We start from the raw sequence: 23306 nt of genomic DNA on the forward strand, positions 1-23306 counted from the left end.
TAACAGATGAGAGACTTAACAAACAATCCAGGTCTTTTTCAATATATAATTTCAGTTACATCACACTGTAAATTTTGTTATAAATTCTATGTCTTACAATCTTATTCTCCACAATTATCTGATGAAGGAGCGGCGCTCCGAAAGCTAGTGCTTCCAATTAAACCTGTTGGACTATAACCTGGTGCTGTGTGATTTTTAACTTTCTAGACCCCAGCCCAACACCGGCACCTCCAAATCACGAGACTAGGTCAGATTGGGATATCTGGTCGGCATGGATGAGTTGGACCAAAGGGTCTGTCTGTTTCCATGCTGTATTTTTGACTCTGTGACCAAAAATAACTTGGTTCAGATTAAGTGTAAAATAATTGACATGGTCTCCCTCTGCTGGCAAGGTCGACAGTCACAGTAAGGAATCTGGAATTAAGAGTCTGGGTAAAGTCACCATGCTGGACCGGGGGTTGCTAACTCATTAGAGAGAGACAACTGATAGTGGTTTAATCTGAAGGTCACAGGTGAGGGGAGAGGTTGAGAAGGAGACTCCTTCATGATAATCTTAGCTGGAGCAGGGATTGAACTCATGCTGTTGGTGTCATTCTGCATCACAAACCAGTCATCAAGCAACAGACCTCCACTCAGAATCTAACGGTGACCATGAAACTGTAGACCATGAGAAATAGGAACAGGAGTAGGCTGTTCAGCCCCTTGAGCCTGTTCCGTCATTCAATTGGATCTGACAATCCCCACATCCATTTTCCTGCCTTTTCTCTGTTCCCCAACTGATCAAGAATTTATCGATCTCAGTTTTAATTTTACACAAGGACTCTGAAACCAATGTCAATTGTTATTAAAAACCCATCTGGTTGAGTAATGTCTTTTCGGGGAGGACACTGCCATCCTTACCTGGTCTACATGTGACTCCAGACCCACAGCAATGGGGTTGACTCTTAACTGTCCTCAGGGCAATTAGGGATGGACAATAAATACTGGTCTAGCCAGTGACATCCTCATCCCATGAATAAATATTTTTTAAAAAGTCCCTGACTACATTTGATCCCTCCGTAACCAATGGCAACTTTAGTTTTAACAGCATCACTGAAGGCAGCATTGGAGGAGGACCTCATTTCTCTTGGAGGGTGAGAGAAAGAGGCAGCTGTAGATAACCTAGGGGACCCTCAGAAGCCTGGTCCCAGTGGCCACCTGGTTCCCGCAGACCAGCCCGCTGACCCCCTAAAGGATGCCATCCATGACATATGAGATGAGGATCACATTGTCTATAAACTCCAATGCAGCCCCAGCAGTCTGATTGCGGATGAAGGTTGGGTCAATCATATGGGGATGGGTAGGGGGAGCAGAATTTAGGATGTGGGGGTGAGAATGTCACAGGTCAGTCGTGAGGCTGAAGGGGCCATAGCTGGGGAAGGTTCTACTGCATTGTGACTGGTTCAGATCAGTTAAAGGATGAACTGGACACTCACCAACTGAGAGAGACATGACATTGGTGAAGTCTTCAGCAGATTACTCAGATATCGCCAGCTGAAAGCACCAATATGAATGAGAGCCACTTCCTATCAGGGTGCGCTGCCCTTACAATCTAAATATGAACTCTGAATCTTGAATGTGAGTCAGACAAAGGTAAAGCTTTGTTTGAATTGTTTATTCCATGATACCCCCCAGCAATAATAAATACTTTCCCCTCATCACCACAAGAAAACGTCACCACAAACCTCTTTTAACAAATATTCAAAGCAACGTGATAAATACAGGACACAAGAAAGCACAGAAACAATTGCCATAAAGTGGTAACTACACTTTTCAAAAATGAACATTGAACCCAGCTCTTATAGAGATAGGAGAGAGGGGTGGGGAGGGGGTCCTACAGTTTGAGGAGCATGGGGGAGAGAGTGCGTGAGACAGAGGACATGGGGAGAGAGTGAATGGGACGGGGGGGGTCTGGGGGAGTGGGACGGTGGGGCTGGGGTAGTAAGGCAGGGGGAGAGACTGTAAGAAAGAGAGTCGGGGTGGGGAAGGTGGGACAGAGAGCAGGGGAGAGCATGGGATGGGGGGAGCAGGGGAGAGTGTGGGATGGGGAGAGGTAGAAGAGTGTGAGACAGGGAAAGTTTGGGACGAGGGGGTACAGAGGATGGGGGAGAGTTTGTGATGGGGGGCATGGGGACAGTGTGGGATTGGGAACGGGGGAGAGAGTGGGTCGGTAGAAGTGAGGGAGAGTGGTCCAGGGGCAAGGGTGTAAATGTCTGTGATGCTGTACTTGGGGATTTGGATGGACAGGGGCAGGGTACAGAGAACTAAGCAAAGTCAGACAAAATAAACAGGTAAGAAGTGTTATAATGGTGAGTGGTTAGCAATGCATTACCCTAAATAGAGTTTATTCAATATACAATCTTTACTTCAAAGATAATTAAAACTCAGATCTGAACGAGAGAAAGATTCAGTTTGTTGTCTTGCTGTTTCTCTGCTGGCGATGATGTGGAGGGTGGGCCTTCACATGTGAACTGTCAGTGATAGGCTCTTCGATCAGAGAGAAATTGATTCTCATTTCCATCCCTTCCAAACCATCCACAGAAACCGAATGATCTTAAGTCACTGAAAAAGATACAACAGTATTTTTCTGATTGAGAGGAGCTCAGTTTGACACAGTGTCCAGTCACATCACCAGATACAAGATCCATGACTGCTCACTGTTCAGTCTATCTCTTGTCTGACAGAAACACTACCCTGAGTCGGTCTAGCGCTAACACAATACCAACTCTGTCCAAACACATTTCCCATTGAGAATCCTCACAGGAAGGGGGTGACTGGACTCGGAGGTTTATCTTTTATTCATTTGTGGGACATGGGTGTGACTGGTTGGGCCCAGCATTTATTGCCCGTCCCTAGTTGCCCCTTGAGAAGGTGGTGGTGAGCTGCCTTCTTGAACCGCTGCAGTCCACATGCTGGGAATACAGAGTTTTACTACCCACAGCAGTGGCTTCCCTCTGAGTGTGTGGTGAACTAATTAATAAAGATTCATTGTAAAGATTTGTCCCACAATTGCATTGTTGTTGTATAATGGGGCCTCAGCTGATGGGATGGAGTACAGTCAACTTCACTTAGTAACAGTATTCTATGTATATGAACATGTGAATTCAGGCTTGTTTCATGGGACATTGCGTCACATTAAGATTAGTTCTTTAGTTTGTTTTTTAATTATGTTCTTTCAAGGGATGTGGTCATCACTGGCCAGACCAGCATCTGGCCAACTTCAGGCTTGGCTGTATTTGATGACCCATCCTCAATGGCTTTCTGGAGGATGGAATTCCAAGGAGAATGACCCCCTGAGAAAAAGAAATCTCTCTCCTGATCATCATCTTAAAATGGGAGAACCCTTTTTACTTACACTGTGCCCCTTATTTCGTGAATCCTCCATGAGGGGAAACATCCTCTCAGCATCCATCCTGTCAAACCCCCTCAGTACCTTATCCAAGATCACCTTTCATTTCTTTAAACTGAGTTGTTACATTAATAAGAAATCTTCCCTGATCCTTTAGCTCTCCAGCCCAACCCTAATCATTGTGGAGACACAAATCACTGAATGGACTCAAACCCATGGAATCTGCTCAGGATTGGAATAACCGAGGGGCTGTACTGCTCTCCTCCCACCGCTCTGGGGTCCTTCGGCCCAGCACTTTCTCATCAGGGTCTTCTCCCATTGTGAGATTAAAAACACACAGAAATGTCTTTAGAATGTTGTGGAATGTCATAGGAATAGGCCATTTGGGCTATCTGCACCATCATCTCCTCATCTCCCCCGTCACCCTATCCTTTTACAGTATTCCTTTCTCTAGCTTCCCTCTTAAATATAATCAACACTATTCACCTCGATCACTCCCTGTGGAAGCAAGACCCCATTTTTGGATAAGGGTGTTTGTCCTGAATTCCCATGAGATTTATTAACGTCGGTCTGGTCTCTCACGAAGGGAAACATCTTCCCTATGTCTACCTAACCAAGACTGTTTCAGGTCACCCTCAGCTTTCACTTTTCCAGAGGGGAAAACAGCCCTAGGCGGTTTATTTTTTTTCATTGGAGATAGAAGGAGATTGGCACTAGGTAATGATATTCACTTAACCAAATGGTGCACTTCCGTGATCTTTTGTGATCATCCTAACCTCAATTCTGATATTCTGCTTGTTAATCTTATTACACGTTCACCTCTATATCCCTTTTACAGCAAGCATTGCAAAAAACACAGAAATATCTTAAGAATAATATGGAATATTATATAAATAGGTCATTTGGCCCATCCATGCTGTGGTAGTTCTGAACTACATGAACCACCTGTCACCTTCTCCTCATCTCCCTTCCGTTACACTTCCCTTTTAAAGTATTCCTTTCTCCCTGGTGACTTTATCTGGCTTTTCCCTTCAATGTGTTGATACCAATCACCTTCCCATCGCTTTCTTTTAAAGAAAGGACTGGGATCTCCGGTCTCAGAGTCACACAATACAGAAAAGGCCCTTCAGCCCATTTTCTACATGACTGGAAACATTTTCTTTCCATTAAGCCTTTATGAAGTGTTTTGTAATTTTGAAGACCCTGGGCGGTCACATTCTTTAATTTGATGAATTTGAAAGTTTGAGTAAAATATTCTCCTCTTACTGAATTTTGAATTTTTCCTGACAAATGCTCCTTTTGGGTTGACCGATGATGAGCTGACCACTCGGGTTATGGTGCCACTGGCTGGAACTCCGTCTCTGGAATGGAATCAATGAAGACAATGACACAACTGATAGATACTTGGGAATTTCTGACCTGCTATTGGACTGTAACATCGTACCAGGATCATCTGATCTGACTGGTGGGAACTGATCAAAATGATTGGACTGTGTGAAATTGATACCACACTAACATTACCTGAGAACCATGAGTCAAAGCATTACACCACAGAATGAGGCCATTCAGCCTTTTGAGGCCATGCTGACCCTCTGTAGAACAATCCAGCGAGTCCCATGTCCCCCCTCCAGCCCCCAACAAGTTTAGTTCCTTCAAATGCACAGCCAGTTTCCTTTCAAAACCATACATTGTCTTCACTTGCAGCTCTCATGTAGGCAGTGAGTTCTACTCTTAACTCCTCGCTGTGCCAGAAGCTTCTCTGCAGATTCTCTGCCCCCGGCATCTCTTGCCCAAAATATGCCTTGTGTCCCCTGGTCCTTGTACCATCACCAAACGGAAACAGCTTTTCCTGTTGACTTTATAAGAGGAAGTGGTGGAGGCTGGTACAATTGCAACATTTAAGAGGCATTTGGATGGGTATATGAACAGGAAGGGTTTGGAGGGATATGGGCCGGGTGCTGGCAGGCGGGACTAGATTGGGTTGGGATATCTGGTCGTCATGTACGGGTTGGACTGAAGGGTCTGTTTCCATGCTGTACATCTCTAAGACTCTATGATGGCACAATGGCTCAGTGATTAGCACTGCTGCCTCACAGCACCAGGGACCCAGGTTTGACTCCACCCTCGGACGACTGTTTGTGCGGAGCTTGCACGTTCTCCCCTGTGCCTAGTGACACTATCTACGTGATCCAAGATATGGACTGAAAGAAATGTGCTCAAAGGAAGCTGGTTGCAACTGTACCAGCCTGAGAGAGAAGCCTGAGTGTGGAGCTAGTGGTGAATCTTCACTGAGGTATAGGTGTTCAGAATGATATCGCTGGGACAGACAGAATAGCAGGAACTTGTCATCAAAATTTTCCAACATTTTTGTATAAAGTAATATAATTCATGTTTCTCTTGCGTTGGATTCTGTGTGCTAAACGTACACTGGCAGAACCTTGTGAATGTGATCAGTAAAAGACCTGTGGCTGGACCCAGTGTCTCTTCTTTTGGGCTCTCCAAAGTTCCCCTCTCGAGATGCATACGGGAGGAAATTATTCACTATCCTTTCCTTTTGTGCGAGGAAAAACATCTTAGTAAATTGGGTACCTGAAAGTCCCCCAGGACTTTCAAATTGGCATAGGATAGTTATGGAATGTATCCCCCGTGACTTCCTTACGAATACGGTGCACGATAAAATGGAATTATTTTACAGAACATGGCAGCCCTTTTTGAACTACATTGACACAGATATATTGGCCATATTGTTTAGGCCTTTGCTTAACTGTGGGAATGGTTTTGGCGGGTTCCGGGGCTCCAGGGAGGAGGAATACTGTATAAATATGGGTTTTGTTATGGCTTGATATAAATTTATTCTGAATGTGTATCTAGTTATTTATTTACTTATTTATTTTCTTTTCTCCTTTCTTTGGTTATTGTTAGTAATGTATGATATCCTATTTTGTGTTTTGGTAGTTTGTATAACAGATTAGTAGCTAGTTTTCTTAATTTTATAATGGTGTTGCTTTATTTTTTTTAGTGAAAGACACAAGGTGCATGAATCTTTATTCAGTTTCCACCACCAGGAAGCAAAGATGTACCCGAGTGGCCAGTGACAAGCAGTGCTCTTCACCTCAAAGGGCAATGCTGTGTGATCAAACAGTGAAGGGGAGGGCAGGGATTAAATCAAAATATAGAGTTGGAGGGGGAAATAAAGTACTCCATTCCCTGCAGCGCCCACCTCTCCCTGAACAGCTCAAGGATGTTGGTGGATATTTGATGTTGCTTTATATTGTAAAGTGGAATACACTATTTTGAGCTAATTTTGCAAAAAAATCTCAAAAATCTTTTTTTTCAATAAAAATATTTATTAACAAAAATGACCTCTGGCTTGTAAAATAAAAAGCAAAGTTCAGGTCCATCAAGAGAGGCTTCACTCTGGAGTTGAACTTGCCCAGTATGAACATCAGCTGTGTTCATGACAACGTGCATGCCCTGTGCTCTGTATTTTTCAACCAAACCAAAGGAGTGGGTAATTCACCCTCTAAACTCTCCGGAATCTGTTTCAGAAGGTCAGGTCTCCTTTGCCTTAAATGAAGACAAATATTTTGGAGAAATTCTTGGTATTATTGCTGGACTGTTAATCCAGAGACCCAGTTATGTTCTGGGGACCTGGGATCGAATCCTTCCATGGCAGATGGTGGAGTTTTAATTCAATGCAAATGTGCAATTAAAAGTCTAATGTGACCGTGAATCCATTGTCAGAAAACCCCATCTGGGTCACTAATGTTCTTTAGGGAAGGAAACGACCATACATACCTGGTCTGGTAACCTTGTTGACTCCAGGCCCTACATGTGACTCCAGGCCCAGTGTGGTTGACTCAAGGGCCGAATGGTCCACTCCTGCACCTATTGACTCTTGACTGCCCTCTGGGAAAATAGGGGTGGGCAATAAATGCTGCCTAGCCAGCGACACCCTCATCCCGTGAATGAATATAAAAAAACAAGGTTACCTGGGTGCTATTTTTGGAATCTCACCATGGATCTGTTAGTTACAGCTTTTTCTACATTGCAACTGTTAGTAAGATCATTCAGAGTTTGTCATTAGCTGGAAAGTGCTCTGAATTGCCCTGGATCTGGTGAAGGGTGTGAGAGAAATGGGAGTTCTTTGTGGGGATAGTTGTCTTGTACTCACCTTTCCTCCTCTCCATCCAGGAGCTTTTTATAGGTGGCAATCTCCATGTCCAGCGCCAGGTTGGCGTTAAGTAATTCTTGGTGCTCACGCATCTGTTCGGCCATATCCGTCTTAATCTTACGCAGAGCTTCCTGCAGCTGCTGGATATGCTGCTTGGCCTCATTGATGGCAATCTGCCCACGTTCGTCTGTATCCCTGATGTTAGACTCCAGGGAGGCACGCTGTGTGACAGCAACATATTAGTCAGAATGCTAATACCAACCACAGGACCGGAGTCCCCAGGCAGCAGAGATGAATCTCCTGCAGTGAGGAAATTAAAAGCCATAGACTCTTGCAGTACAGCAAGAGGCCATTCTCTCTAGTCTGCTGGTTTGTTTGCAAGAGGCGCCTGATGAGTTCCACCCTCACATCTCCACCCAACTCACTCTTCAACTCCATGCCTGGCAACATTTTTCTATGTTATTAACATATCAGAAAAATCCCCTCCCACCCCCTCGCCAATCATTCCTCTGAATCATTTCACATATTCTTCAAAATATTGAGAATATTCTCAAAGTCTGGATGTTTTAGCCAATAGTTAAATCATCCTCTAATCATGTGAGGAAGGGCTTGTGCACTGTCCAATCAATCAGTAGAAGTTGGGTACCAGGAGGATTGAGGGACCCAATAGCAGAGTGAGTGGGATGGAGCATCATGGAAGGACACCATTCGGATTCTCTCGGATCAGAGAAGCTAAACCCCAGTATCCGGCAATATCCCACAACAACTGCTGATCTACTGGAGCTAGTTTCACAGATCCTGACTCAAACGAAATCATAAGTTAAGTGACTTCAAGAATCAGATTCAAGCTTCTAGATTTAAACTAAAACAATAGAACTAAAACAATGTTTTCCCTAGAGCATTGGAGGCTGAGGGGTGACCTTATAGAGGTTTACAAAATTATGAGGAGAATTGATAGGGTAAATAGGCAAAGTCTTTTCCCTGGGGTGGGGGAGTCCAGAACTAGAGGGCAGGGGTTTAGGTTGAGAAGGGAGAGATATAAAAGAGACCTACAGGGCAAATTTTTCACAGGTGGTACGTATATGGAATAGCGTGGTGGTGGAAGGTTTTTTTACAGACTGGAGGCCTGTGACCAGTGGAGTGCCACAAGCATAAGAGGTACAGTTAGTAAGTTTGCAGATGACACCAAAATTGGAGGTGTATTTGACAGCAAAGAGGGTTAACTCAGATTACAACAGGATCTTGACCAGATGGGCCAATGGGCTGAGAAGTGGCAGATGGAGTTTAATTCAGATAAATGTGAGGTACTGCATTTTGGAAAAGCAAATCTTAGCAGGACTTATACACTTAATGGTAAGATCCTAGGGAGTGTTGCTGAACAAAGGGACCTTGAAGTGCAGGTTCATAGCTCCTTGAAAATGGAGTCGCAGGTAGATTATTGGTCAGAGTATTAAGTACAGGAGTTGGGAGGTCATGTTGTGGCTGAAGAGGACATTGGTTAGGCCACTGTTGGAAAATTGCATGCAATTCTGGTCTCCTTCATATCGGAAAAATGTTGTGAAACCTGAAAGGATTCAGAAAAGATTTACAAGGATGTTGCCAGGGTTGGAGGATTTGAGCAATAGGGAGATGCTGAACAGGCTGGGGCTGTTTTCCCTGATGCGTCAGAGGCTGAGAGGTGACCTTATAGAGGTTTACAAAATTATGAGGGGCATGGATAGGGTAAATAGGCAACCTCTTGAGAGGTTGAGAGGGGAAAGATATAAAAGAGACCTAAGGGGCAACTTTTTCACACGTGCATGGAGTGAGCTGCCAGAGGAAGTGGTGGAGGCTCGTACAATTGCAACATTTAAAAGGCATCTGGATGTGTATATGAATAGGAAGGGTTTGGAGGGATATGTGCCAGGTGCTGGCAGGTGGGACTGGATTGGGTTGGGATATCTGGTTGACATGGAGGGGTTGGACAGAAGGGTCTGTTTCCGTGCTGTACATCACTATTGCTCTATGTCTCTCATTCTAATACATGAGAATATTTAGGGAACACATCCACACATAAAATATTATGATAATGAAGTTCAGGGTTAGCTACAGAGTAAAGCTCCCCTAATGCTGAAATAAACTGAAAATAAACCTTTTTCAATTTGAAAGTGAAGCCATCTTGAAATTGTCCCCATTAAATACTCCCAGGACAGGGTCAGCGTGGCATTCGATACAGAGTAAAGCTTCCCCTGCATAGTTCCCATTGCATACTCCCAGGAGAGGGTCAGCATGGACTTAGATACAAAGTAAAGCTCCTTCTGCATTGTCCTCATCAAACACTCCCAGGACAGGGACAGCACAGGGTTAGATACAGAGTAAAGCTCCCTCTGCACTGTCTCCCATCAAACACTCCCAGGACAGGGACAGCACGGATATTTTTGACAGTCACTGATTATCCAGGCTACACTGTACCCAGTTTCAGTTCGACACCTCTGGTTGCAATGTTGTGTTAATACTATAGTTCTGACCCACCTTTGGCTATTGAATGGATTGGATTCTGGTCGGTGAATTTAATTCATACCTGGTTCTGAAGCCCATCAATGTCTGACTTCAGCTTTTGCAGATAACGAGAGCAATTGGCAAACTCGTTCTTTGCATCTCTGAGGTCGTTGTTCTGTCTCGCCTTATCATTCTCCAGATCTGATAGCTGTGAACAAACAGATTTACCATCAGAACACTTGGTTTGCCAGCCTGATAAGATTAGAATTTCTCACTGGGAACAGGGTTAGTGACAGACTCTAAATGTATTATTAGAAAAACTGAGAGTGAACACACTGTTCTCAGAGTCTGAGAGATCACATTTTATTGATGGTAGTGTGTTTGAGGATGTTCATAATTTTAAGTTCTCTTGCAGGATGTAGGAAACATTGGCGAGGCCAGCAGATATTGTCCATTCCTAATTTTTAAAAAAATGTCTCCGTGGGATGTGAGTGTCTCTGGCTCAGGCAGCATTTATTGCCCATCCCTAATTACCCAGAGGGCAGTTAAGAGTCAACCATATTGCTGTGGGTCTGGAGTCACGTGTAGGCCAGACCAGGTAAGGATGGCAGCTTCCTTCCCTACAGGGCATTAGAGACCCAGATGGGTTTTTCTGACAATCAGCAGTGATTTCATGGTCATCATTAGACTCCTAATTCCAGATATTTATGGAATTTAGATTAGATTCCCTACAGTGTGGAAACAGGCCCTTCAGCCCAACAAGTCCACACTGACTCTCCAAAGAGAAACCCACCCAGACCCTCCTCCCTCTGACTAATGCACCTAACACTAGGGGCAATTTAGCACGGCCAATTCACCTGATCTGCACATCTTTGGACTGTGGGAGGAAACTGGAGCACCCGGAGGAAACCCACGCAACACGGGGAGAACGTGCAAACTCCACACAGTCAGTCGCCTGAGGCTGGAATCAAACCTGGGTCGCTGGTGCTGTGAGGCAGCAGTGCTAACCACTGAGCCACCATGCCACCCAATTTAAATTCCTCCATCTGTTTTGATGAGACTCAAACCCAGGTCTCCAAAACATTATCTGGGTCCCTGGATTAATACTGAAAATGTGTTGCTGGAAAAGCGCAGCAGGTCAGGCAGCATCCAGGGAACAGGAGAATCGACGTTTCGGGCATAAGCCCTTCTTCAGGAATGAGGAAAGTTTGTCCAGCAGGCTAAGATAAAAGGTAGGGAGGAGGGACTTGGGGGAGGGGCGTCGGAAATGTGATAGGTGGAAGGAGGTCAAGGTGAGGGTGATAGGTCAGACTGGGGTGGGGGCGGAGAGGTCGGGAAGAAGATTGCAGGTTAGGAAGGCGGTGCTGAATTCGATGGATTTGACTGAGACAAGGTGGGGGGAGGGGGAATGAGGAAACTGGTGAAATCCGAGTTCATCCCTTGTGGTTGGAGGGTTCCTAGGCGGAAGATGAGGCACTCTTCCTCCAACCGTCGTTTTGTTGTGGTCTGGCGATGGAGGAGTCGAAAGACCTGCATATCCTTGGTGGAGTGGGAGGGGGAATTGAAATGTTGAGCCACAGGGTGGTTGGGTTGGTTGGTCCAGGTGTCCCAGAGGTGTTCTCTGAAACGCTCCGCAAGTAGGCGGCCTGTCACCCCAATATAGAGGAGGCCACACCGGGTGCAGAGGATGCAATAGATGATGTGTGTGGAGGTGCAGGTGAATCTGTGGCGGATATGGAAGTTTCCTTTGGGGTCTTGGAGGGAGGTGAGGGGGGAGGTGTGGGCGCAAGTCTTGCACCTCCTGCGGTTGCAGGGGAAGGTGCCGGGAGTGGAGGTTGGGTTGATGGGGGGTGTGGATCTGACGAGGGAGTCACGGAGGGAGTGGTCTTTACGGAATGCTGATAGGGGAGGGGAGGGAAATATATCCTTGGTGGTGGGGTCCGTTTGGAGGTGGTGGAAATGACGGCGGATGATGCACTGTACATGGAGATTGGTGGAGTGATAGGTGAGGACCAGTGGGGTTCTGTCCTGGTGGCGGTTGGAGGGGCGGGGCTCAAGGGCAGAGGAGCGGGAAGTGGAAGAGATGCGGTGGAGGGCATCGTCGACCACGTCGGGGGGGAAATTGCGGTCCTTGAAGAAGGAGGCCACCTGGGTTGTGCGTTTTTGGAACTGGTCCTCCTGGGAGCAGATGCAGCGGAGTCGAAGGAATTGGGAGAATGGGATGGCGTTTTTACAGGGGGAGGAGATGTAGTCCAGGTAGCTGTGGGAGTCGGTCGGTTTATAGTAGATGTCTGTGTTGATTCGGTCGCCTGAGATAGAAATAGAAAGGTCGCGGAAGGGGAGGGAGGAATCTGAGACTGTCCAGGTGAATTTGAGGTCGGGGTGGAAGGTGTTGGTGAAGTGGATGAACTATTCAACCTCCTCGTGGGAGCACGAGGCGGCGCCAATACAGTCATCGATATGGCGGAGGAAAAGGTGGGGGGTGGGGCCAGTGTAATTGCGGAAGATGGATTGTTCCACATATCCTATGAAGAGGCAGGCATAGCTGGGGCCCATGCGGGTGCCCATGGCTACTCCTTTGGTTTGGAGGAAGTGAGAGGTTTGGAAAGAGAAGTTGTTCAGGGTGAGGACCAGTTCAGTCAGTCGAAGGAGGGTGTCAGTGGAAGGGTACTGGTCGGTACGGCGGGAAAGGAAGAAGCGGAGGGCTTTGAGTCCTTCGTGATGGGGGATGGAGGTGTACAGGGACTGGATGTCCATGGTGAAGATAAGGCGTTGGGGACCGGGGAAGCGAAAATCATGGAGCAGGTGGAGGGCATGGGTGGTGTCCCGAAAGTAGGTGGGGAGTTCTTGGACTAAGGGGGACAGGACGGTGTCAAGGTATGCGGAGATGAGTTCGGTGGGGCAGGAGCAGGCGGAGACAATGGGTCAGCCGGGGCAGTCAGGTTTGTGGATTTTGGGCAGGAGGTAGAAGCGGGCGGTACGGGGTTGTGGGACTATGAGGTTGGAGGCGGTGGATGGGAGATCCCCTGAGGTGATGAGGTTATGGACGGTCTGGGAGATGATGGTTTGGTGGTGGGGGGTGGGGTCCTGCAATCTTCTTCCCGACCTCTCCGCCCCCACCCCAGTCTGACCTATCACCCTCACCTTGACCTCTTTCCACCTATCACATTTCTGACGCCCCTCCCCCAAGTCCCTCCTCCCTACCTTTTATCTTAGCCTGCTGGACAAACTTTCCTCATTCCTGAAGAAGGGCTTATGCCCGAAACATCGATTCTCCTGTTCCCTGGATGCTGCCTGACCTGCTGCGCTTTTCCAGCAACACATTTTCAGCTCTGATCTCCAGCATCTGCAGCCCTCACTTTCTCCCTGGATTAATAGTCCTGTAATATTGCCACTCGGCCATCATCTCCCCTTAGATGATGAGAAGGTGTTGCTGGGCTCCATGATGGTCTGGGGACAATGTTACCAAATTAGCAATCCTGAGGCCCAGGCAAATGCTCTGGGGATGTGGGTTCAAATCCCACCACCACTGCAGGATTTTAAATACAATTAAATTAAATCTAATCTCAGGAATGGTGAGCATGACAACCATTATTTATTGTTGGAAAAAACCCATCTGGGTCACTAATGTCCTTTCGGGAAGGAAACTGCCATCCTTACCTGGTCTGGCCTACACGTGACTCCAGACCCACAGCAATGTGTCCAACTCTACACTGCCCTCTTAAATAGTCCAGCCAGTCACTCGGATCATTAAGAAGTGGGACTTAATCATTGAGCCCCCTCAGGCTTGCTCTCCCACTTAATAAGATCATGGCTAATCTGATTATAACTTCAAATTCATACTCCCGAAACCTCCTGACAACCTTTCAGCCCCCATACTGAACAAGAATCTCTCCACCTCTGCCTTAAAAATATTCAAAGACTCAACTTCCACCCTGCAGTCAGGAGCAGAGTTCCGAAGACGCTTGACCCTCTGGGAGAAAATTTCACCCCACTTCTGCCGTAAATGGGTGAGTCGAGAGCATGGTGCTGGAAAAGCACAGCAGGTCAGGCAGCATCCGAGGAGCAGGAGAATCGATGTTTCAGGCATAAGCCCTTCATCAGGAATGAGGAGTAAATGGGTGACCCCTGATTTTAAAACAGTGGTCCCTAGTTGTAGATTGTCCCACAGGAGAAAACATCCTCTATATCCACCTGATCAACTTCCCTCAGAATCTTAAATGATTCAGTCAACGGACCTCTAACTCTTCTAAACTCCAGCAGATACAAGACGCATGAGGGTGCCTCCCCATTCCAAGGATTAGTCTGGTAAATCTTCTCTGAATTCCCCACCAATGCATTTACACCATTTGTTCAATATGGTGACCAGTGCTGTACATAATACTCCAGCTGTGGTCTCCCCAGCGAACTTTATAACTGAAACACAACCTCCCTACTCCTGTACTCAATTCCCCTCACAATAAATGTTCCTATTCTTTTAGCTTTCCTAACTACTTGCTGTACCTGCACACTAACATTTTGTGATTCCTGCACAACAAACCCAGATCCCTTTGCATCTCAGAACTCTGCAATCTCTTTCCATTTAGTTAATGCACTTCTTTTTTATTTCTCCTTCCAAAATGGACAGTTTCAAATTTCCCGCTTTTTATTCCATTTGTCAGTTTATTGTTCACTAACTTAACCTGTTTATATCATGTTGTAGCCTCATGTTTATATCATGTTGTAGCCTCATTACGTCTTCTTCACAACTTATTTTCCTGCCTCGTTTGGAGCCAAGTGGGGCTGGGCAACAATGACACTCACATTCCATGAAAAAATGAAACAAATGAGGGGACATTGACAATGCCTTCAGAGAAGAAGTTCTAGGCAATATATTTCCAAGTCAGGATGGTGAGTGGTTTGGAGGGGAACTTGCAGGGGGTGGTGTTCCCATGTATCTGCTGCCCTTGTCCTTCTAGATGGAAATGGTCATGGGTTTTAAAGGTGCTGTCTGAGGATCTTTGGTGAATTTCTGCAGTGCATCTTGTAGATGGTACACACTGCTGCTACTGCGTGTTGGTGGGGGAGAGTTGTGGTGATGTGGATGTGGTGTGAATCAAGCGGCTGCTTTGTCCTGGATGGTTTTGAGCTTCTTGAGTGTTGTTGGAGCTGGCCTCATCCAGGCAAGTGGGGAGCTTTCCATCACACTCCTGACTTGTGCCTTGGAGATAGTGGACAGACTTTGGGGAGTCAGGAGATTAGTTATCCCCTGCAGTATTCCTACCCTCTGACATACTCTTGTAGCCAATGTGTTTATGTGGTGAGTCCAGTTGAGTTTCTGGTGAATGGTAACCCCCAGAATGTTGATAGTTGGGGGGAGGGGGTTTTGGTGGTGTTCAGTAATAGTAACACTATTGAATGTCAAGGGGTGATTGTCCCTTATTGGAGATGGCCATTCCCTGGCATTAGTATGATAAAATTATTACTTGCCCCTTGTCAGCCCAAATTCAATACTGAGGTTTTGTAATGCATGATGTACATGTGACCATTCTTCTTCCTGCTCTTCTACTGTCAGCTGACCCTAATCGAGGTGGATACGAGTGAGTGAATAGGACTGACCTTGTTCTGATACCAGGCATCAGCCTCCTGCTTGTTCCTGGCTGCGATTTCAGCATGCTGCAGCTTGATGTCATCAATAATCTGTTTCATGTCGAGTTGGCGTTTGTTGTTGACCTTGAGTGTGACAGCAGTGCTTTGGATTTGTGATTGCAGCTCTTGGAGTTCCTGTAATTAGACAGTTTACAACCAGTTACCCTCAACAGATAATTCACACTTTTAGATTACATTACAGTTTGGAAACAAGCCCTTCGGCCCAACAAGTCCACACCGACCCGCCGAATATAAATTGAAGGGGTGGGATTTTGTGGCATGATGATAATTTCTACCTGAGACTTAGCAACCCACCCATACCCCTACATTTACCCCTTACCGAACACCACGGGCAATTTAGCATGGCCAATTCACCTGACCTGCACATCTTTGGACTGTGGGAGGAAACCGGAGCACCCGGAGGAAACCCACACAGACACGGGGAGAACGTGCAAACTCCACACAGTCAGTCGCCTGAGGCGGGAATTGAACCCGGGTCTCTGGCGCTGTGAGGCAGCAGTGCTAACCACTGTGCCACTGTGCCGCCCCCAGAATGTTGATAGTTGGGGGGAGGGGGTTTTGGTGGTGTTCAGTAATAGTAACACCATTGAATGTCAAGGGGTGATTGTCCCTTATTGGAGATGGCCATTCTCTACACTGTCCCCATCTAACACTCCCAGGACAGGGATAGCACAGGGTTAGATACAGAGTAAAGCTCTCTCTACACTGTCCCCATCAAACACTCTCAGGGCTGGGACAGCACAGGGTTAAATACAGAGAATAGTTCCCTCTACACTGTCCCTATCAAACATTCCCAGGACAGGGACAGCAAGGGGTTAGATACAGAGTAAAGCTCTCTCTACACTGTCCCCATCAAAACTCCCAGGACAGGGACAGCATGGGGTTAGATACAGAGCAAAGCTTCCTCTACTCTGTCCACATCAAACACTCCCAGGACTGGGACAGCACAGAGTTAGATACAGAGTAAAGCTCCCTCTACTCTTTTAAATTGAAGTGAAGTTTAATCTACTCTGTCCCCATCGAACATTCCTAGGACAGGTACAGCATGGGTATAGCATAAGGTTAGATACACAATAAAGATGTGGACAGAGTAGAGGAAGCTTTGCTCTGTATCTAACCCCATGCTGTCCCTGTCCTGGGAGTATTGTTGAAAAAAGGTGCTTCAGGATATTTCACAAGAATATAAATTGAAGGGGTGGGATTTTGTGGCATGATGATAATTTCTACCTGAGACTTAGCAACCCAAGTAAAATCATGTCTGAATATGTTGCTGAAAATTATCTTTAAATTCAAGGGAAAGCCAACATTTTTATTGCAAGAGATGAAAATTCTGATTTATTGGTAAGTTGATACAGTTGGTAGAGGCTTTGCTGTGGAGAATGCACCTATTAATGAGGATTGACAGTTCACAGACAAACTTTGAACGGGCATCATGTTGAGAAATGAAGATGCAAATGGCTTTTTATTGTTCTTACATCGAATACCTGTCGTGTCATTTGGCCCAACAATTCTACACCAACTCTCTAACGAGCCTCACACCTGGACCATCCCCCTACTCTATCTCTGAAACCCTGCATTTCCCAAGGGTGATCCACCTAATCTGCACAGCTTTGGACTGTGGGAGGAAATCAGAGCACTGAGAGGCTACCTACACAGACAAGGGGAGAATATGCAAACTCCACCCAGACGGTCAGCTAAAACTGGAATTGAACCCAGGTCCCTGGCAGTGTGAAGCATTGGTGCTAACCATTGAGCCACAACGCCACCCTGTTCTTTCTGTCTGCCAAGAACAGGGTATTAATATGTGTAGCTTCCAATGTACACAGATATGCCACATTGTGACCCAACAATGTAAATTGGTCATCAGCATAATTATTCACATATTCAGGTTTATCCAGTAAGTGCTGTTCAATGCTAGAATTGCATCTAATGTCCACCACTGTGTGACAAATTTTGCAAATGTGGGCATTTTGGTACCTCACACTCTGCTGGCTGTGTTGTTAATGGCTTGAATCCTATGTAAACCATGGATTTAGTAAGCAGAGGTAACAAGTAGGTTAGACCAGGGAAACCCAGTTGATGTTACCGACCTAGACTTTGATAAGGTGCCTCACGGGAGGCTGCTGAGTAAGGTGAGGGCCCATGATGTTCCAGGTGAGCTACTGGCATGGATTGATGATTGGCTGTCTGACAGAAGGCAAGAGTTGGGATAAAAGATTCTCTTTTGGAATGGCAGCCGGTGACAAGCGGTGTCCCGCAGGGTTCAGTGTTGGGGCTGCAACAGTTCACTTTATATATTAATGATCTGGATGAAGGGACTGGAGGCATTCTGGCGAAGTTTGCTGATGATACGAAGTTAGGCGGACAGGAAGGTAGTACTGAGGAGGTGGGGAGGCTGCAGAAAGATTTAGACAGGTTAGGAGAGTGGTCCAGGAAATGGCTGATGAAATTCAATGTGAGTAAATGTGACGTCCTGCACTCTGGAAAAAAAATACAGGCACGGACTATTTTTTAAAACAGTGAGAAAATTCATAAAGCCAAAGTACAAAGGGATCTGGGAGTGCTAGTCTAGGATTCTCTAAAGGTTAACTTGCAGGTTGAGTCTGTGATTAAGAAAACAAATGTAATGTTGTCTTTTATCTCAAGAGGGTTGGAATATAAAAGCAGTGATGTGCTTCTGAGACTTTATAAAGCTCTAGTTAGGCCCCATGTAGAATACTGTGTCCAGTTTTGGGCCCCACACCTCAGGAAGGACATGCTGGCACTGGAGCGAAGATTCACATGGATGATCCCGGGAATGGTGGGCCTAACACATGATGATCTGCTGAGGATCCTGGGATTGTATTCATTAGAGTTTAGAAGCTTGAGGGGAGATCTAATAGAAACTTACAAGATAACGTATGACTTAGAAAGGGTGGACACTGGGAAGTTGTTTCTGTTAGGTGGATAGACTAGGACCCATAGGCACAGCCTTAGAGGGTCAATTTAGAACGGAAATGAGGAGACATTTCTTCAGCCAGAGAGTGGTGGGCCTGTAGAATTCACTACCACGGAGCGCAGTGGAAGCCGAGACATTAAATGTCTTCAAGGCAGAGATTTATAAATTCTTGATCTCGCAAGGAATTAAGGACAATGGGGAGAGTGCGGGTAAGTGGCATTGACATGTCCATCAGCCATGATTAAATGGCGGGGTGGACTTGATGGGCCGAATGGCCTTGCTTCCACTCCTATGTCTTATGGTCTTATACTAACAGTTTAATATCCCCTTCACCATTCTAAGAGGGTTAGTTAGCTCAGTTAGCTGGATGGCTGGTTTGTAATGCAGAGTGGGCTTAATACCCACAGCGGCTGAGGTTACCAGGAAGGGCTCCCTTCTCAACCTTTTCCCTTGACTGAGATATGGTGACCCTCAGGTTAACCACCATCTCTTTAGTGAGACAGCAGCCCTATGATTCTGGCAAGACTATGGTGACTTTACCTTTACTCTGTTTCTGGGCCCAAACAGAGAAGAACTCCTTCAATTACACAATAAAGGACCTACCTCAGCATACAGGAGCTTCAGGAACTCAATCAGATTGGTGAGATATTCCAGTTTCGATTCCAGCTCAACCTTTTGAAAATAGGCATCATCTACTTCCTTGGTATGACAAAAAAAAATTGGAGACACTTTAGGTGAAGCAATGAATCAATTCGAACTTTTACATCACAGCAGGAAGTTCAAACTGGACCAACAAGCTCTTTTGTGACCTCAGAATCTGCATTACCTCTCCCTCCATCCAGAAAGTACTACATTCCCATCACTAACACCAGCTAAATCAATCCAGAGCTTAGTCCTCATTCTCTGCAAAATTCAAAGCTATCCCTTTTGAAATCTCTCTAAATTTTTCTGGTGCAAAGAGCCAGGAGTTTGCCACCTCTTAAATCCTGCTGATCCAAGCTCAGACTTTTCCCTCACACGTCAGGGTGCACTTTCCCACCATTTAACATCAAGGGGAGTCTGACCATCACCTCAAGGACACTCAATGGAATTTCCATTGCTAACTAATCTCCTGGGGATTAACATTGACTAGAAACTAGCCTGGACAAGATAAAAATACTACAAGAATGATCAGAGGCAGGGAATTCTTCAGAGAGCAATTCATCTGCTTCTATAAACCTCTTTATCTTCACAAGTCAGGAGTGTGATGGAATACTTCCCATGTGCCTGGATGGGCGCAGCTCCAACAACACTTAAGAAGCTCAACACCATCCAAGACAAAGCAGTCCACTTCACTGGGACCACATCCACAAGCTTCCACTCTCTCCACCTCCGACGCTCAGTAGCAGCATTGTTTATAAGATGCACTGCAGAAATTCACCAAAGATTCTAATTCAGCACCTTCCAAACTTATAACCACTTCCACCTAGAAAGACCAGGGTAGCAGATATATGTGAACACCATCCCCTTCAATTTCCCCTCCAAGCCACTCACCATCCTGACTTGGAAATATATCATTGTTCCTTCAGTGTCACTGGGTCAAAATCCTGGAATTCCCTTCCCAAGGGCATTGTGGGTCTACCTACAGCACACAGTGGACCACTCCCTTCTCAAGGGGCAACTAGGGACAGATAATAAATGCTGGTCCTGTAGCGATGCTCACATCCAGAGAATGACATTTTAAGAATTAGACCAGAATTAACTGCTTTCACTGCAGTTTGCTTCTATATCTGTTCTCTAATGGATTTTCAACATAATAAACAACAATTGAACCACTGCATGTCCAAATCTTTACACCAGAAATGACTTCCTTGATTTGCTAATCTATGCTATTCTAAAAAAAGGTGAGATTGTTTGTTGATTCTTAGTCTGATTTACTTTTGAACCAATCTTTTGTGATCTTCATATCTGTCCCCAAACCACTGCAAGTATGTTTATTTTATCTAAACTACTCATTTACAGCATATTTTATTCCAAAATGCATCATTCATGTTTTATTTAATTAACATTAATCTGCATTTGTCTAGCTCCTACAGGGTTGAGCTATCATGAACACATTTTATCAGTAATCTAGTGCTATTGGCTAATGTTGTTATCACCTTTCCAAGTCCTAACTCTGGACTGGTCTTCTCCAGTGTGAGGTACACCTTCCTGAAGAAGGGCCTGTGCCCGAAACGTCGAATCTCCTGTTCCCTGGATGCTGCCTGACCTGCTGTGCTGTTCCAGCAATAAAGTTTCAACTGAGGTACACCTTCCACAAGCTTCACTGTCCAGTTTGACTGGTCACAGCCTTCCCAATCTCAGTTGTAGGCAATAGGAGAGGGCTCTGTCTGACAGTGACATTTCTACAGGTGCCGTAACGTATACATGGGGGACACAACTTTTCCACCTAGAATACATTTTTCTTGACCCTTCCAGGAACCTGTGAACAGGAGGTGTCCATTCAGCATTTGAGTCTGTGCTAACATTCACAGCTGATTTTACTCTACATACCTAGGCATCTCTCTACCAATCACAAATGTAAATACAACAAACTGCATTTGCAGAAGAGAGTTCTGAATCTTTACCACTCTGCGTGTATACATGTTTGGCGACTTAACTATCAAGTTTGATATTTCAGTGATGTCGCCTGGTGCTGCACTCCTCCAGCTAACAGAAATAGCTTATTTCTCTTCGACCTTTTCTGGTGCCCTTAAATAAAGATGCCATTGCCCCAGAGGGTCACAGGGAGAGAGACGACAGACGCTTGAGGGTCTCTATGCCTCAGGTCAGCGGTGAAGTCGAAAAGGTGGGATCTTCATGCATCCCCTCAGCTGGTGTAGCGTGGAGTCGGTGTAGCTTGGTTGGCTGGACGGCTGGACTTGTGATGCAGAGTGACATCAACAGCTCAGGTTCCCAAGTGGTCCCATGTAGAAACTTTCAGCAAGTCATTTGTCTAAATTCCGACAAGTATAAATCTAGTTGTGCAATTCTGTGCCCCTGTGTGTCATAGGTACTGCATCTGGGAAGGGATACTATAAACTGAATTGGAAATTGGAGTGCTTTCATTTGAAATAGGAACACAGAACATAGAACATTATGGTGCAGTACAGGCCATTCGGCCCTCAATGTTGCACCAACCTGTCAAACCAATCTGAAGTCCATCTAACCTACACTATTCCATGTACGTCATGTTTTACAACTGGAAGACAAGTGTGTACATTTTGGAGCTGTGAAATATAATGTTGCTTTTTGGAAGCAAATAGAGAGAGAAGTTGAAATCGAAAGGCACTGAGATTATTTCAGATTAAGGAAATCCAGCCTGGCAACAGCCCTCTGATTGGTTGAACTACAGTGCATTAACAAATTGTAACTGCCAAGAGCAGCAGGGAGTGAAAAGATCAGGAGGTGTAGTGATTACAAACTGCGCCTCTCTGTCTCTCTCTCTCTCTGTGTGGGAATAAAGACAGATAACCTCAGAAACATTCTGCATGAATTTTTTCACAAAAGATCCAACTCCACCTTATCAGCCATTGAATTGAAGAATAATGATCTCGACCACTCCCTCCGTGACTCCCTCGTCAGGTCCACACCCCCCACCAACCCAACCTCCACTCCCCGCACCTTCCCCTGAAACCGCAAGAAATGCAAAACTTGCACCCACACCTCCCCCCTTACTTCCCTCCAAGGCCCTAAAGGGATCCTTCCATATCCGCCACAAATTCACCTGCACTTCCACACACATCATCTATTGCATCCGCTGCACCTGATGTGGCCTCCTCTATATTGGGGAGACAGGCCGCCTACTTGCGGAACGGTTCAGAGAACACCTCTGGGACACCTGGACCAACCAACCCAACCACCCCGTGGCTCAACACTTCAACTCCACCTCCCACTCCACCAAGGATATGCAGGTCCTTGGACTCCTCCATCGCCAGACCATAGCAACACAACGGCTGGAGGAAGAGCGCCTCATCTTCTGCCTAGGAACCCTCCAACCACAAGGGATGAACTCAGATTTCACCAGTTTCCTCATTTCCCCTCCCGCCCACCTTGTCTCAGTCAAATCCCTCGAACTCAGCACCACCTTCCTAACCTGCAATCTTCTTCCTGAACTCTCCGCCCCCACCCCCACTGCGGCCTATCACCCTCACCTTGACCTCCCTCCACCTATCGCATTTTCAACGCCCCTCCCCCAAGTTCCTCCTCCCTACCTTTTATCTTAGCCTGCTGGACACACTTTCCTCATTCCTGAAGAAGGGCTCATGCCCGAAACGTCGATTCTCCTGTTCCTTGGATGCTGCCTGACCTGCTGCGCTTTTCCAGCAACACATTTTCAGCTCTGTACTATCACTGTCTCATTATGGCAACAATCAAAAGGAATGTGAGAGGAAAAAAACTTTCTACCTTATGGTCCTTTGATCTTCAAAATTTTGTTTCCCATTGATTGCCTTTTCCACCAACAAAGTATGTGTTAAACTGTTTGCCTTTTGTGTCTTAATTGTGATTGGGTATGTGTGTATTTTGGGATTTTTAAGAGGTAAAGTAAGTCTGTTCCTAAATAAAGAGAATATTGTACACAGCACTCTAGTTATGGTCTCACCAATGCCCTGTATTGTTGCAGCAAGACTTCCTGATCTTTATACACCATTTCTTTTGTT

The 23306-nt window shown here is 45.8% G+C and overlaps 1 protein-coding gene across 1 annotated transcript in view; it reads right to left on the reverse strand.

Annotated features, from left to right (window-relative positions):
* Positions 1 to 1639: 1639 nt before the first annotated feature.
* Positions 1640 to 23306, reverse strand: part of LOC122551851 (keratin, type II cytoskeletal 8-like) — a 31584-nt gene continuing 9917 nt past the window's right edge. The window contains exons 3-8 of the mRNA XM_087989418.1: positions 19231 to 19326; positions 15639 to 15803; positions 10123 to 10248; positions 7563 to 7783; positions 4655 to 4749; positions 1640 to 2601 (exon numbers count right to left, since the gene is read on the reverse strand). Coding sequence (XP_087845544.1) covers positions 2594 to 2601; positions 4655 to 4749; positions 7563 to 7783; positions 10123 to 10248; positions 15639 to 15803; positions 19231 to 19326 — 711 coding nt within the window. The 3' untranslated portion in view covers positions 1640 to 2593. The remainder of the gene's footprint in view (positions 2602 to 4654; positions 4750 to 7562; positions 7784 to 10122; positions 10249 to 15638; positions 15804 to 19230; positions 19327 to 23306) is intronic.

Source organism: Chiloscyllium plagiosum, unplaced genomic scaffold (assembly GCF_037043375.1).
Source record: "Chiloscyllium plagiosum isolate Xiang-an unplaced genomic scaffold, Cpla_swu_hap1 HiC_scaffold_7, whole genome shotgun sequence".
In the NCBI taxonomy this organism is placed as follows: domain Eukaryota; kingdom Metazoa; phylum Chordata; class Chondrichthyes; order Orectolobiformes; family Hemiscylliidae; genus Chiloscyllium; species Chiloscyllium plagiosum.